The sequence below is a fragment of the Mercenaria mercenaria genome, chromosome 17 (genome assembly GCF_021730395.1).
Source record: "Mercenaria mercenaria strain notata chromosome 17, MADL_Memer_1, whole genome shotgun sequence".
Taxonomy (NCBI): Eukaryota; Metazoa; Mollusca; class Bivalvia; order Venerida; family Veneridae; genus Mercenaria; species Mercenaria mercenaria.
The window spans coordinates 35,445,880-35,460,739 of NC_069377.1; the positions used below are offsets into that span (position 1 = coordinate 35,445,880).

The 14,860-nt window shown below is 38.1% G+C and overlaps 1 protein-coding gene across 2 annotated transcripts in view; it reads right to left on the reverse strand.

Moving 5' to 3' along the window:
- LOC123535811 (uncharacterized) overlaps window positions 1–14,860 on the reverse strand; it is a 45,265-nt gene that overhangs the window by 26,278 nt on the left and 4,127 nt on the right. For both annotated transcript variants that reach the window (XM_053527676.1, XM_053527677.1), the window contains exons 2-4: window positions 4,546–4,731; window positions 3,086–3,274; window positions 1,172–1,406 (exon numbers count right to left, since the gene is read on the reverse strand). In XM_053527676.1, the coding sequence (XP_053383651.1) occupies window positions 1,172–1,406; window positions 3,086–3,274; window positions 4,546–4,664 (543 nt within the window). In that variant the 5' untranslated portion in view covers window positions 4,665–4,731. The remainder of the gene's footprint in view (window positions 1–1,171; window positions 1,407–3,085; window positions 3,275–4,545; window positions 4,732–14,860) is intronic.

Below are 14,860 nucleotides of genomic sequence, written 5' to 3' on the forward strand. Positions count from 1 at the left end.
TGTAAAACTTGTGACCCCCGGGACGGGGCCTCTTTTCACCCCAGGGGCACAATTTGAACAATCTTCATAGAGGACCATAAGATGATTTCACATGCTAAATATCAATGCTCTAGGCCTTGCGATTTTGGATAAGAAGATTTTTAAAGTTTTTCCTTTCGGTTGCCATGGCACCCAGAATTCTACATGGAATTAAATTCTTTGAACACTTTTGAAAGGGGACCACCTGAGAATCATTCCTGTGAAGTTTTGTGTAATTCTGCCCAGTGATTTTCAAAAAGAAGATTTTTTTAGAAAATGTTGATGGACGCACGACGGACAATGAGCGGTTACAAAAGCTCACCATGAGCCTTTGGCTCAGGTGAGCTAAAAACTTAACCAAAAACAGCTTAGTTGAAAAAGGTGCATAATTTTGTAAAAATGCAAAGAAGAGTTATTGAACCTATGTACTGTATGTCATATCATGACAGTGAACAAGTGTGTGAAGTTTCAATCCATTCCCATAAGTGGATACTGAGATACCAGCTTACATACAAAAACTTAATCAAAAACTGCTAAGTCGAAAAAGGGGCATAATTTTGAAAAAATGCAAAGTAGAGTTAAGGGACCTGCACAGTGCATGTCAGATCATGACAGTGAACAAGTGTGTGAAGTTCCAATCCATTCCTATAAGTGGATACTGAGATACCAGCTTACATACAAAAACTTAACCAAAAACTGCTAAGTCAAAAAGGGGGCATAATTTTGAAAAAATGCAAAGTAGAGTTTTTGGACCTGCACAGTGCATGTAAGATCATGATAGTGAACAAGTGTGTGAAGTTTCAATCTATTCCCATTAGTGGGTACTGAGATATCAGCTTACATACAAAACCTTAACCAAAAATTTCTAAGTTGAAAAAGGGGCATAACTTTGTAAAAAAAAGGAAAAATAGAGTTATGGAACCTGTGCAGTGTAAGTCAGTTTATCACAGTGAATAAGTGTGTGAAGTTTCAATCCATTACCACAAGTGGTTACTGAGATACCAGCTTACATACAAAAACTTAACCAAATCAGGATGCGGACACGGTCGCTGACGCAAGGGCGAGTCCAAAAGCTCTACTATTCTTTGAATATTCAAGCTGAACAATTATAAAGATATTAAATGTGAACATGTTCATTTACAACTACAATTACCTTTTCCTCCGATGCTGGTGTTGAAACAACAGTGAAAAAGCCCGGGCTCATGTACGCTGGTAGGTGAAGGTCATCAACACCATTCTCAAATGGGTTCATTACATTTTTAGGTGTGACAAACTTTTTAGCACTACTTGGTGGCTTTGTGCCCTGGGGCGTTGAGGTGACCCCCGGGTGTGGGCTCTCATGCTTATCTGCTTTTGTTCGTGCTGGAGTATTATAAGCAGGGCTGAAACTGTTACATTAAATCTGTAATGAATTTCTTCATCAAAAGTAAAACTGTCTACCTTTTTGGTAAAATTAAAAAATCTACTCTAAAATGTGAATATACATGATATATAGCTTACATTACTGAAAAATTATAAACCAGTTATCAACATCACTGTTCAATAATTCATTTTCTAATTATGTACTACACAATAATTATTTAGGTACCTTCTCTTTGCATTCCCCCATATCAAGCATGGTAATATTTTCATGATGTATTTTTGAACAGTTTTTCTCCAAATGCTAAGTTGAGTCATGACAATAAGAACTGTTCAATGTTGTGGAGATGTATGATGTGTAATTTTATCACAATTGTACAATTTTTCAATTGTTCATCTAAAATATTTCAAAAACCTAACTTTACTGTTCTCAAATCCTTTTAAAATATTACAAAAAATAATTCCATAACTATGCAAAACTGCTCAAGATGAAAGTATATATCTGTGAGTTCACTCTTTATTTAAACAACTTGCTTGATGGAAAGACTAAGCCTGCAAAGCTGCAGTGATAGAAAGCAGAAAGACAAGGGGGTTCAATTTTTGTCAACACTTTATATTACACTTTAAACAAATCACAGTTTTCCCAGTGTCTAATCATTGATGCCATTCATAACAGCTTATGAAGACATTGATGGGTTTTGACATGAACCTTATGTAGCTGTATATAGCACATTGCAAACATAATAATGGTCTTTAAGGTGTGAAACACAACTCCCAGTATCTTCTATGAAAAACATTGAACCCAATGAAGCATTTTCTATATGTTATACCTAGCTTTTTCATACAGATCTTGAGATTTTGTTTCTAAAGATTCAGCTACATGCTAATCTGAACCCACATCATTTAAGCTATTTTATGTCTGCTATGTTAAAGCTTGTTTATGCCTAAGCTCTGTTTCTTGTCTTCTATGTTTAAGTTCTGTTGCGTCTAAGCTCTTATATGTCTGCTACGTTTAACTCCTTTTATGTCTATGTTAAAAGATGATCACTAAATCAAATAAATCACTCTGAGAAATAAAGGGTAGCTGCAACATGTAAAGTATGCACCATTTTTCAGAAACTTATTAAGCAACACCTTTTTTTTTTTAATTCTTTAAATCTAAATTCTCATGAAGTGTTAACACGAGTACCAAACATTTTCTGTTTTTGTTTTATTTTTGAGCTAAACAGAATATACTCCTCTTATTTCTTTATTATTTCAATTGCTTACCAAAAGCTCATATACTAACAGCCCATTAATTTTGTGCAATGAAAAACTGATCCCGTGTCTGTAGTGTTCCCTGTACTTTTTGTCATTAAAAGATCATTCCCAAAGTGACATGTGATGAAATGGTTTATGGAGTTTTAATGACTATTTGTTTGAATATTTAATTTGATATGGGTTTAAAGCTATTTTTTAACTTGTTCACAGTTACAGTATTCCAGCAACATCAGTTTCCTGAACGTTATACCAGTATGGACTTGTTCTAAATTCACCAACAGCTTCCCCGTTTGAATTAGGGAGTGAGGTCATATAAAGTATTTTTGTAGTGCTTCATATTACCCTGGGAAACATGCATCTGACATCTAAGTATCAAACTCAGGACTTCAAACATATGGTGGTGAGACTGTGTAGCCAGAGGCTGGTTTCAGTGAAATATATGACTCACCCTGGAGTAGCCGAGAGAGGTGTGTAATTCTTGTGGTAGGGACTATTCATCAACGTCTTCATGTAGATGTTATTCCTCGCATTACTAGACACACCCACATATCGTTTGCTAGCCGGGCTCGGACTTGGGCTAGGCAGATGACCCATCGGGCTTCCTGCTGGAAAGTGGCTCCCATCTGTTGCTATAGGACTGAAGGAAAATTAAATACATGTAAATGTGTATTATATCCATTTCTAATTCCATAAAAATGTATCAGCCCTAATTCCTGTGACCAAAAAACAACTGGGTTGAATATTTTCTAAAAAGAATATATGGACTTCTAGATTTCATGAAGACAAATATTCTGACAAAAGTCTATGAAGATCAGGTAGAAAATGTGGCCTCTAGAGTTTCAGCACAGCTTTTCTATGCTTTAACCTAGCTACCTAGTTTTTAACCTTAGATACATGTAACTAAGTTACAAACTTAATCTAGATTTCATAGAAAAACATTCTGACAAGTTATTATGAAAATCTGATAAAACAAAATTTCATTAAGACTGGACCAAAATCGTAACCTCTAGAATGTTAACCGTCAAATTCCTGACGACGAATGACTACAGACACAGGTTGATCACAATAACTTACCATGAGCACTTTTTGCTCAGGTGAGCTAAAACGTCTGTTATGTTTTTTTAGATCTTGACCAATAAAATAATAGATTTTAGCTTAATTGTTTAATTATTAAGAATAGCCAGACCAGTGAAATATCTGTTGTATATGATGTAGACATATGGAATTAAATACACAAGTTTGTGGCATAGATATAATCACCTTTAACCTTGTCCGAGTGCCCAAATGCAGGCATTTTGTACAGCTTGAGTATACATGCACTTTAAGAGAACTGTGAATATTTTTCAAGCATACTGTCTCTGTCTGAAGTCTTATCAAATTATTCATGATATGAAAAGAAAATATCACATATATATTTACACTTCAGGAAAAACTCTTAACTTGTATATGTGGAAAAAATATAATTATTGAGATACAGTCAAACCTGTCTATAAAGACTACCCTTGGGAGAGTCAAAATGTGGACTTTATTGGGAGGTGGTCTTTATTCACAGGTTGAAAGACACTGTAATCGTTAAATTGGGAAACAAAACATGTGGTCTTTAGAGACAGGTGGTCTCTGTTCAGAGGTGGTCTTTAACACAGGTTTGACTGTACCTACCTACCCTATGCTCTAAAGTTGGGCAGGTAAAGTGTTAACACACTTAATTGTAATTTTGGCCTTACTCACTCCCAACAAAAATAAGGTCATGTACTGAACACAGACAATCATAAAGTAACTTGAATAAGGATGATTGAAGCATTCTCCAGATACAGTATACCACCTGACCAACCCACAGAAGCAAAACACTATACCTGTTCTTCAAAGGGGGCATACTGATAGTTCACAGTGATATTGCTAGGCATTTACCTGCACAATGGCTCAGGTATGCGCTTCCTACATCTCAGTGACGCTGGCGTGTCCTGATTAAGCGGTGTTCCAACAGGAGATCCAGGGTCAAACATCGGAACTCCATCCCGAGTCTCCATCCTTTCTCATACAGGCCACCAAAAATTCGCACATATAGTAAACTTGTATGGTTATGCTGATTGCTCACTGTATAGAAATAATATCTTGCATTTACTATAGAAGTGCAACAGAGTCTGACACAAAACATGTGGATAAATATGGTGGCAACATCACAATTCATGTTTAGTTTTAAAAGTACAGTTTCAAAGAACTTTTACCATTGATAACCAATTTATTTCAACCACAAATGAGTTTTATATTTTGATGGTTGTGTCCATAAATTCATGGCTAAACCCCATGTGTTTACCTAACCAGTTTCCAACCACATCTCTTTGAAGAAACTGATGTTCGTAGTACAAGGTTATTTTATATGTAAAGATCAACTTTTTTTTAAATTTATGAATTTAACAAAAATACCAGTACTTTCAACAAAGTTTATAAAAACGTACCAAAGAAAGTTAAAACTCATAAAAAAGTCCAAAAATATCAATTCTATACAATGCCTATTTGTTTTCCATGTGAAGAATACCTTGATCCCGAATGTGATATTGTCACAACTGCACTGATTGGCATACTTTTGCAGACAGCTGCAACTATTTGAAATTTCTGTTTATAAATTGCTTCTTTTCAAATTAAGTTGCATGAGTTATTTCATGTCAAATTAAAAACAAGAGGGTCATGATGACCCTGAATCGCTCACCCGAGTAATATGAGCCACATGTTTCAAATGGCAAACTGATGCTAAAATATTAAGAAAGTAGGTCAGTAGGTCACATTCATGGTCACTGAAAGTCAGTTTAAAGATCGGTGTGCAAAACTGTACATGTCATCCAAATTTCAAGGATGTATCTTAAAAAACAAGAAAGTAGGTCAGTAGGTCAAGGTCACAGTCAAGTGACCCCTAACCACTTGGGGTCATCAGGAAATTGTAATTAAACAGTCTAGGAAATATGATCTGATAATTTTTGAAGTACTTTTTCATATATACCGGTAACGCATATAAGAAGTGACCCCAGGGGCATAATTTGAACAATCTTGTTAGAGATCCACTAGGCAATGCTACACACCAAATATATATCAAAGGCCTAGGTCTTGAACTTTCAGACAAGAAGATTTTATTTTTTTATTCCTATATAAGTCTATGTTAAACTTGGGACCCCAGGGCAGGGCCTCTTTTCACCCCAGGGGCATAATTTGAACAATTTTGGTACAGGAACACTAGGCAAGGCAACAAAACAAATATCAAAAACCTATGCCTTGCAGTTTCAGGCAAGAAGATTTTTAAAGTTATTTCCTATAAATTAAGTGTATGTAAAACCTGAGACCCCCCGGGGCAGGGCCTCTTTTTACCCCACGGGCTTAATTTGAACAATTTTGGTAGAGGACCACAAGGCAATGCAACATACCACATATCAAAAGCCTAGGCCTTGCAGTTTCAGAAGATTTTTTAAGTTTTTTCCTATATAAGTGAGACCCCCGGGGCAGGGCCTCTTCACTTCAGGGTTATAATTTGAACAATTTTGGTAGAGGACCACAAGGCAATGCTACATACCAAATTTCAAAGGCCTAGGTTTTGTGGTTTTAGACAAGAAGATTTTTTTTTCTTCTATATGTCTATGTAAAACTTGTGACCCCCGGGCCGGGGCCTCTTTTCATCTCGGGGGCACAATTTGAATAACCTTCATAGAGGACCGTTAGATGATGTCACATGCCAAATATCAAGGCTCTATGTCTTGTGGTTTTGGAAAAGAAGATTTTTAGTTTTTCCTTTTGGTTGCCATGGCAACAAGAGTTCTGCATGGAATTCAATTCTTTGAATAATTTTGAAAGGGGGCCATCCAAGGGTCATTCCTGTGAGGTTTGGTGTAATTCTGCCCAGTGGTTTTCAAGAAGAGGATTTTTTTAGAAAATGTTGACGGACACACAGCAGACATTGAGCGGTCACAAAAGCTCACCATGAGCCTTTGGCTCAGGTGAGCTAAAAATGCATTAAATAACAGGTCAAAGTAAAAGGTGAATCTGTAGCATTTGAACTGATGAAATTAATGTGAAATCTCTGACACTATTTCTGGTTTGGTTTCAATATCAGATTTGTTTCAGTGCAGATTTAAACTTTTGTGAATGGTTTGATGATATCACAGTATTATCTACCAGAAAATACAAGGTTTTACATTTTTAAATATCAGTGATTGTTGCTAAAGTTTTAAACCAAAGAGCTATAAAAACAAGTGAATGAAGTATTGCCATGCAATACAAAAGTCCCCTACTGGAAGGCACCTAATTTTCTCTACTGCAGTATAACATAATGAACTGATATCTGTCAATGATGTATAAACAATATTGTACTATATATACAATATGTTATAACAAAACACTTGGATTAAAATTTATATATATAAAAACCTACAGTTGTTTTCATATTGAATTTTTTTGGCCGATTATAAAAATGTTATCATGTAAGTTATTTATAGTAACAACAAAGGGAAATTAATCTTTAAAAAAAAAAAAAAAAAAAAAAAAAAAAAAAAAAAAAAAAAAAAAAAAAACCGAGCTCGTCGAACACGAAATGCCCCCCCTTGATGCATTTAGTAATTGCACAAGGAACAGAAATTATATCTCACTGTAAACAAAAGTTCTACCATTCTGGTTTAATCTGACCTTGACCTTTAACCTATTAACCTAACAAGAGATTACAGATTGATCTTGGCGCCATCCACTGAGACATTTTTGAATGTTCCAAATTTCAAGACTAGCTCAAGGTATCAAGGTCAAATTTCATTTCGGTACAAAACAATGTGTATGTGGTCCAAATTTGAAAGCGGTGGCTTGAGAAATGTGAAAGCAGGTCACTAGATCAATTTCAAGGTAAAGTTCATTTCGGTAAACAGAACTATGCATGTGCTTCAAATTTGGAGGCTGTAGCTTGAGAAATGTGAAAGTAGGTAATAGATAAAAATCAATGTAAAATTTCAATTCAGAACACAAAAATATGCAAGCAGTTCAAATTTGAAGCCTGTATCTTCAAAAATGTGAAAGTAGGTCACCAGGTCAATCTTAAGATCAAAGTTCATTTCGGTACACAAAACTATGCATGTGGTTCTAATTTGAAGGCTGTAGCTTGAGAAATGTGAAAGTAGGTCACTAGGTCAATCTCAAGATCAAAGTTCATTTCAGTACACAAAAGTACGCTTGTGGTTCTAATTTGAAGGCTGTAGCTTGAGAAATGTGAAACTAGGTCACTAGGTCAAAATCAAGGTCAAATTTTATTTTGGAACATAAAAATTATGCATGGTCCAAATTTGAAACCTGTATCTTCAAAAATGTGAAAGTAGGTCACTAGGTCAATAACAAGGTCAAAGTTTTTTTCAGTACACAAACCTATGCATGTGGTCCAAATCTGAAGGCTGTAGGTACAGAAATGTGAAAGTAGGTCACTAGGTCAAGATCAAGGTCAACTCATGTCAAGGTTCATCTTGCCACTCAAAACTATACATGTGGTCCAAATTTGAATGATGTAAGTTATGGACATAAAGATTCTAAGTTTTTCCCTATATAAGTCTATATGAACCATTTGACCTCTGAGGCAGGGCCATATTTGACCGAGAGGGATAACTGAACAAAACTTGGTAGAGAACCACTAAATGATGCTACATTACTCAAAATACCAAAGCCATAGACTTTGCGGTTTGGACAAGAAGATTTTCAAAGTTTTTCCCTATATAAGTATATGTAAACCGTGTGACCCCCAGGGCGGAGCCATATTTGACCCTAGGGGAATAATTTGAACAATTTTAGTAGAGGATCACTAGATGATGTCATATACAAAATATCAAAGCCCTAGGCCCGTGATTTTGGACAAGAGGTTGTTCAAAGTTTTATCCTATATAGTCTATATAAACCATGTGACCCTAGGGGTGGGGCATATTTGACCCAGGGAAAAAAATCTGAACAATCTTGGTAGAGGACCACTAGATTTTGCTAACTACCAAATATCAAAGCCCTAGGCCCTATGGTTTTGGACAAGAAGATCAGAAACCATTTAACTGTTCCTGGCCAATGTGACCTTGACCTTTGACCTAATGACCTCAAAATCAATAGGGTCATCTGCTGGTCATGGCCAACCTAACTATCAATTTTCCTGATACTATGCTCAAGCGTTCTTGAGTTATTGCCTGGAAATCATTTTACTGTTCCTGGTCACTGTGACCTTGACCTTTGACATACTGACCTCAAAATCAATAGGGGTCACCTGCTGGTCATTACCAACCTCCCTATCAACTTTCGTGACCCTAGGCCAAAGCGTTCTTGAGTTATCATCCGGAAACTGTTTTACTGTTCAGGGTCACTGTGACCTTGACCTTTAACATACTGACCTCAAAATCAATAGGGGTCATCTGCTGGTCATTACCAACCTCCCTATCAACTTTCATGATCCTAGGCCCAAGTGTTCTTGAGTTATCATCCGGAAACCGTTTTACTGTTCTGGGTCACTGTGACCTTGACCTTTAACATACTGACCTCAAAATCAATAGGGGTCATCTGCTGGTCATTACCAACCTCCCTATCAACTTTCATGATCCTAGGCCCAAGTGTTCTTGAGTTATCATCCGGAAACCGTTTTACTATTCAGGGTCACTGTGACCTTGACCTTTGACATACAGACCTCAAAATCATTAGGGGTCATCTACTAGTGATGACCAACCTCCCTATCAACTTATATGATCCTAGGCCCAAGCGTTCTTGAGTTATCATCCGGAAACAGATAGGTCTACATTCCGACCGACCGACCGACTGACCGACCTACCGACCGACATCTGCAAAACAATATACCCCTCCTTTTTCAAAGGGGGGCATAAAAATCTATATAATACAAGTCCACAAGAAACTCTTTACCAGGTAGAGATAGGTCAAAATACACCTAAAAATTGGATGTAACATGCATGCTGTACCACAGAAAAGTGGTCTCGATTTTTGTCTACCGCCAGTAATAAAAAAGTTACAATAAAATCTATTTATAGTAACAACAAAGGGACGTGATTCTAAAAACAAGGGTGCCTCATGGTGGTGAACATTTGGTCCAAGTTACATCAAAATCCCTCCATGCATGAAGAAGAAATGTCCCGTACAAAGTCATTCTTGAATTTGACCTTTGACCTCCAAATATGACCTTGACCTTAGACCTAGGGACCTGGTTCTTGCGCATGACATGTTGTCTCATCCAGGGGAATATTTGTGCCAACTGATATCTAAATCCTGCTTTGCATGACAAAGTTGTAGACCGGACAGGAAAATAATCCTCTTGACCTTTGATCTCTAAGTGTGACCTTGACATTTAAGCTAGGGTATTGGGTGTTGCGCAGGACACGTCGTCTCATCATGGAAACATTTATGCCAAGTAATATTGGTAATCCCTTGATGGATGACAGAGTTCTGGATCGGACAGGGCAAAAACCTTATTGACCTTTGACCTCCAATTGTGACCTTGACCTTTGAGCTAAGGGTCTGGGCTTTGCGCATGACATGTTGTCTCATCATGGGGAACATTTGTGCCAAGTAATATTAAAATCCCTTCATGGATGGCAGAGTTATGGACGGGACAGGAAAAAAACTCTGTTGACCTTTGACCCCCAATTTGGACCTTGACCTTTGAGCTAGGGGTCTGGGATTTGCGCATGACACGTCGTCTCATCATGGGGAACACTTGTGCTAAGTGATATTAAAATCCTTAATGAATGTCAGAGTTATGGACCGGACACGAAACAGACCCTGTTCATGCTATGTTAACATTTGACTGCTAAGTGTGACCTTGACCTTTGAGCTAGGGGTCTGAAAGTTGTGCATGACACATCGTCTATTATGAGGTACATTTGTGCCAAGTATATTAAAATCCCTTCATAGATGGGAAAGTTATGGACCGGACAGGAAAAAAGCTTGTTGACCTTTGACCTCCAATTGTGACTTGACCTTTTAAGCTAGGGGTCCAGGTTTTGCGCATGACACGTCGTCTCCTCATGGGGAACATTTGTGCCAAGTAATATTAAAATCTCTTCATGGATGGGAGAGTTATGGACCGGACAGGAAAAAAGCCCTGTTGACCTTTGACCTCCAATTGTGACCTTGACCTTTGAGCTAGGGGTCCGGGATTTGCGCATGACACATCATCTCATCATGGGGAACATTTGTGCCAAGTAATACTAAAATCCCTTCAAGGATGGGAGAGTTGTGGACCGGACAGGAAAAAAGCCCTGTTGACCTTTGACCTCCAATTGTGACCTTGACCTTTGAGCTAGTCGTCCGGGTTTTGCGCATGACACGTCGTCTCATCATGGGGAACATTTGTGCCAAGTAATATTAAAATCCCTTCATGGATGGCAGAGTTATGGACCGGACACAAAATTGCGGACGGACGGACGGACAGACAGACGGAATGACGGAAAAGTGCATTCCTATAGTCCCCGAAACTGGTTTTCAACCAGTAGGGGACTAATAAATAGCTCCGCAAGTTGAAAGGCATATAGGGCGAATCACGCAAACATCACATGGGATCTGAATGAGATCTCGTTTTACCAGTGTACATGTATGAAACAGAGAGCAGAAGGATAAAAATTTGTGTTGTGAACAATTTTCTATCAGATCTTTTGTTTATAATGTTAATGGTGTTTTTGATGTTGTATTTTCTACACAGGGAAGGAATGAATTGATAATTGGAAGTCTGAGAAATGAACAGTGTTAGTTTGAAAACTGGACCCAGATCGGTTTATTTTTACGTGCTGGCCATATCGCTAGTGTCATACTTATATAAGCAGCTGTTGATTTGAGCAGGAGTGATCCAAGTTAGCAAACACTTCAATAAAATAACGCCGGTTAACGCAGTGATACGAGACTACGCAAGAATATCTCCTGTTGCAGTTCTGTGTATTTTATACTTCTTTGTTTACACCAATACAATTAAATGTTAAAAACTAACTAATAACTGTCCTGAACTGTCGATACTTTTTCCCAATTTACCACATAAAAAATCCCAATTTGACCAGGGGTCTTCCCCACCCCCCACCCCAGAAAAAGCCTTAACTTGAGATTTTCTTACAACAACAGATTTGGAGTTACCGACAGGTAAGTTTTAACCTTATTTCTTGAACAGAACTGAATAATAATGGCATAATCGTGGCATCGTCACTTATACGGAATGAATAACTAGAAAATGCTTTTGTAAAAAAGCGCATGTCTCCCCCAATGCAAAGTCCTATAGGCAAGAAGTCAATAGGGGTCAGGAGCGAAAGTCAAAGAGACACTGATGGTTGGCTGCAATAGGGATCATCTACTTGGCATGTCCAATCATCCCGCTAAATTTCAACATTCTTGGCCTAGTGGTTCTCAAGTCACTGTTCAGGCTTCTGTGACCTTGACCTTCGATCAAGTGACCTCAAAATAAATAGGGGTCATCTACTCTGCATGTCCAATCATCCTATTAAGTTTCAACATTGTAGGCCAAGTGGTTCCCAAGTTATTTCCAAAAAATGATTTTACATGAACAGGCCACTGTCACCTTGACCTTTAATAGACTGACCCCAAAATCAATAGGGGTCATTCTACTCTGCATGTTCAATCATCCTATGAAGTTTCAACATTCTGGGTCAAGTGGTTCTCAAGTTATTGATCGGAACTGGTTATCAATGTTCAGGCTCTTGTGACCTTGACCTTTAACGGAGTGACCCCAAAAACAATAGGGGTCATTTACTCTTTATGACCAATCATCCTATGAAGTTTCAACATTCTGGGTTGAGAGGTTCTCAAGTTATTGATTGGAAATGGTTTTCCATGTTCAGGCCCCTGTGGCCTTGACCTTTAACAGAGTGACCCTAAAATCGTTAGAGGTCATCTACTCTGCATGACCAATCATCTTCTGTGTCAAGTGGTTCTCAAGTTACTGACCGGAAATGGTTTTCAATGTTCAAGCCCCTGTGACCTTGACCTTTCACAGAGTGACCCCAAAATTCTTAGGGGTCATCTACTCTGCATGACTAATCATCCTATTAAGTTTCAACATTCTGGGTCAAGTGGTTCTCAAGTTACTGACAGGAAATGGTTTTCAATGTTCAGGCCCCTGTGACCTTGACCTTTAATGGAGTGACCCCAAAATCGATAGGGGTCATCTACTTTGCATGTACAATCATCCTATGAAGTTTCAACATTCTGGGTCAAGTGGTTCTCTAGTTATTGATCGGAAATGGTTTTCCATGTTCAGGCCCCTGTGACCTTGACCTTTGATGGAGTGACCCCAAAATCAATAGGGGTCATCTACGGTACTCTTCATGACCAATCATCCTATGAAGTTTCAACATTCTGGGTTAAGTGGTTCTCTAGTTATTGATCGGAAATGGTTTTCCATGTTCAGGCCCCTGTGACCTTGACCTTTGACAGAGTGACCCCAAAATCAATAGGGGTCATCTACTCTTCATGACCAATCATCCTATGAAGTTTCAACATTCTGGGTCAAGTTGTTCTCAAGTTACTGACCGGAAATGGTTTTCAATGTTTGGGCCCCTGTGACCTTGACTTTTAATGGAGTGACCCCAAAATCGATAGGGGTCATCTACTTTGCATGTACAATCATCCTATTATGTTTCAACATTCTGGGTCAAGTGGTTTTCTAGTTATTGATCGGAAATGGTTTTCCATGTTCAGGCCCCTGTGACCTTGACCTTTGATGGAGTGACCCCAAAATCAACAGGGGTCATCTACTCTTTATGACCAATCATCCTATGAAGTTTCAACACTCTGCGTCAAGTGGTTCTCTAGTTATTGATCGGAAATGGTTTTCAATGTTCGGGCCCCTGTGACCTTGACCTTTGACGGAGTGACCCCAAAAACAATAGGGGTTGTATACTCCAGCAGCCTTATAACCCTATGAAGTTTGAAGGTTCTAGGTCAAATGGTTCTCCAGTTATTGCTCAGAAATGAAGTGTGATGTACGGACGGACGGACAGGGCAAAAACAATATGTCTCCTGGGGGAGACGTAATTATCAATGATTGACTGAAAATTATAAATAGCAATAACCACAGGAAAAAAACCTCTTGCAAAGCCTTGTTTCAGGATTTCCAAACAAGAGGACCATGATGGTCCTGAATCGCTCACCTATCCCCACATGACCCAGTGCTGAACTGAGTATGACGTGGTTATTTCTATTATTTGACATAGTGACCTAGTTTTTGAGCGCAAGTGACCTAGATATCATCAAGATAAAAAATTCTGACCAATTTTCATGAAGATCCATTGAAAAATATGGCCTCTAGAGAGGTTACAAGGTTTTTCTATTATTTGACCTAATGACCTAGGTTTTGGAGGCACGTGACCCACTTTTAAATTTGACCTAGATATCATCAAGGTGAACATTCTCACCAATTTTCATGAAGATCTCGTGAAAAATATGGCCTCTAGAGAGGTCACAAGGTTTTTCTATTTTTAGACCTACTGACCTAGTTTTTGACCACACATGACCCAGTTACGACCTGACCTAGATATCATCAAGTTGAACATTCTCACCAGTTTTCATGAAGATCCATTGAGAAATATGGCCTCTAGAGAGGTCACAAGGTTTTTCTATTTTCAGACCTACTGACCTAGTTTTTGACCCCACGTGACCCAGTTTCGAACCTGACCTAGATATCATCAAGGTGAACATTCTGACCAATATTCATGAAGATCTCATGAAAAATATGGCCTCTAGAGAGGTCACAAGGTTTTTCTATTTTTAGATCTACTGACCTATTTCTTAACCCAATGTGACCCAGTTTCGAACTTGATCTAGATATCATCAAGGAAAACATTCTGACCAATTTTCCTGAAGATCCATTGAAAAATATGGCCTCTAGAGAGGTCACAAGGTTTTTCTATTTTTACACCTACTGACCTAGTTTTTGACCGCACATGACCCAGTTTCGAACTTGACCTAGATATCATCAAGCTGAACATTCTGACCAATTTTCATGAAGATCCATTGAGAAATATGGCCTCTAGAGAGGTCACAAGGTTTTTCTATTTTTAGACCTACTGACCTAGTTTTTGACCGCACGTGACACAGTTTCGAACTTGACCTAGATATCATCAAGCTGAACATTCTGACCAATTTTCATGAAGATCCATTGAGAAATATGGCCTCTAGAGAGGTCACAAGGTTTTTCTATTTTTAGACCTAATGACCTAGTTTTTGACAG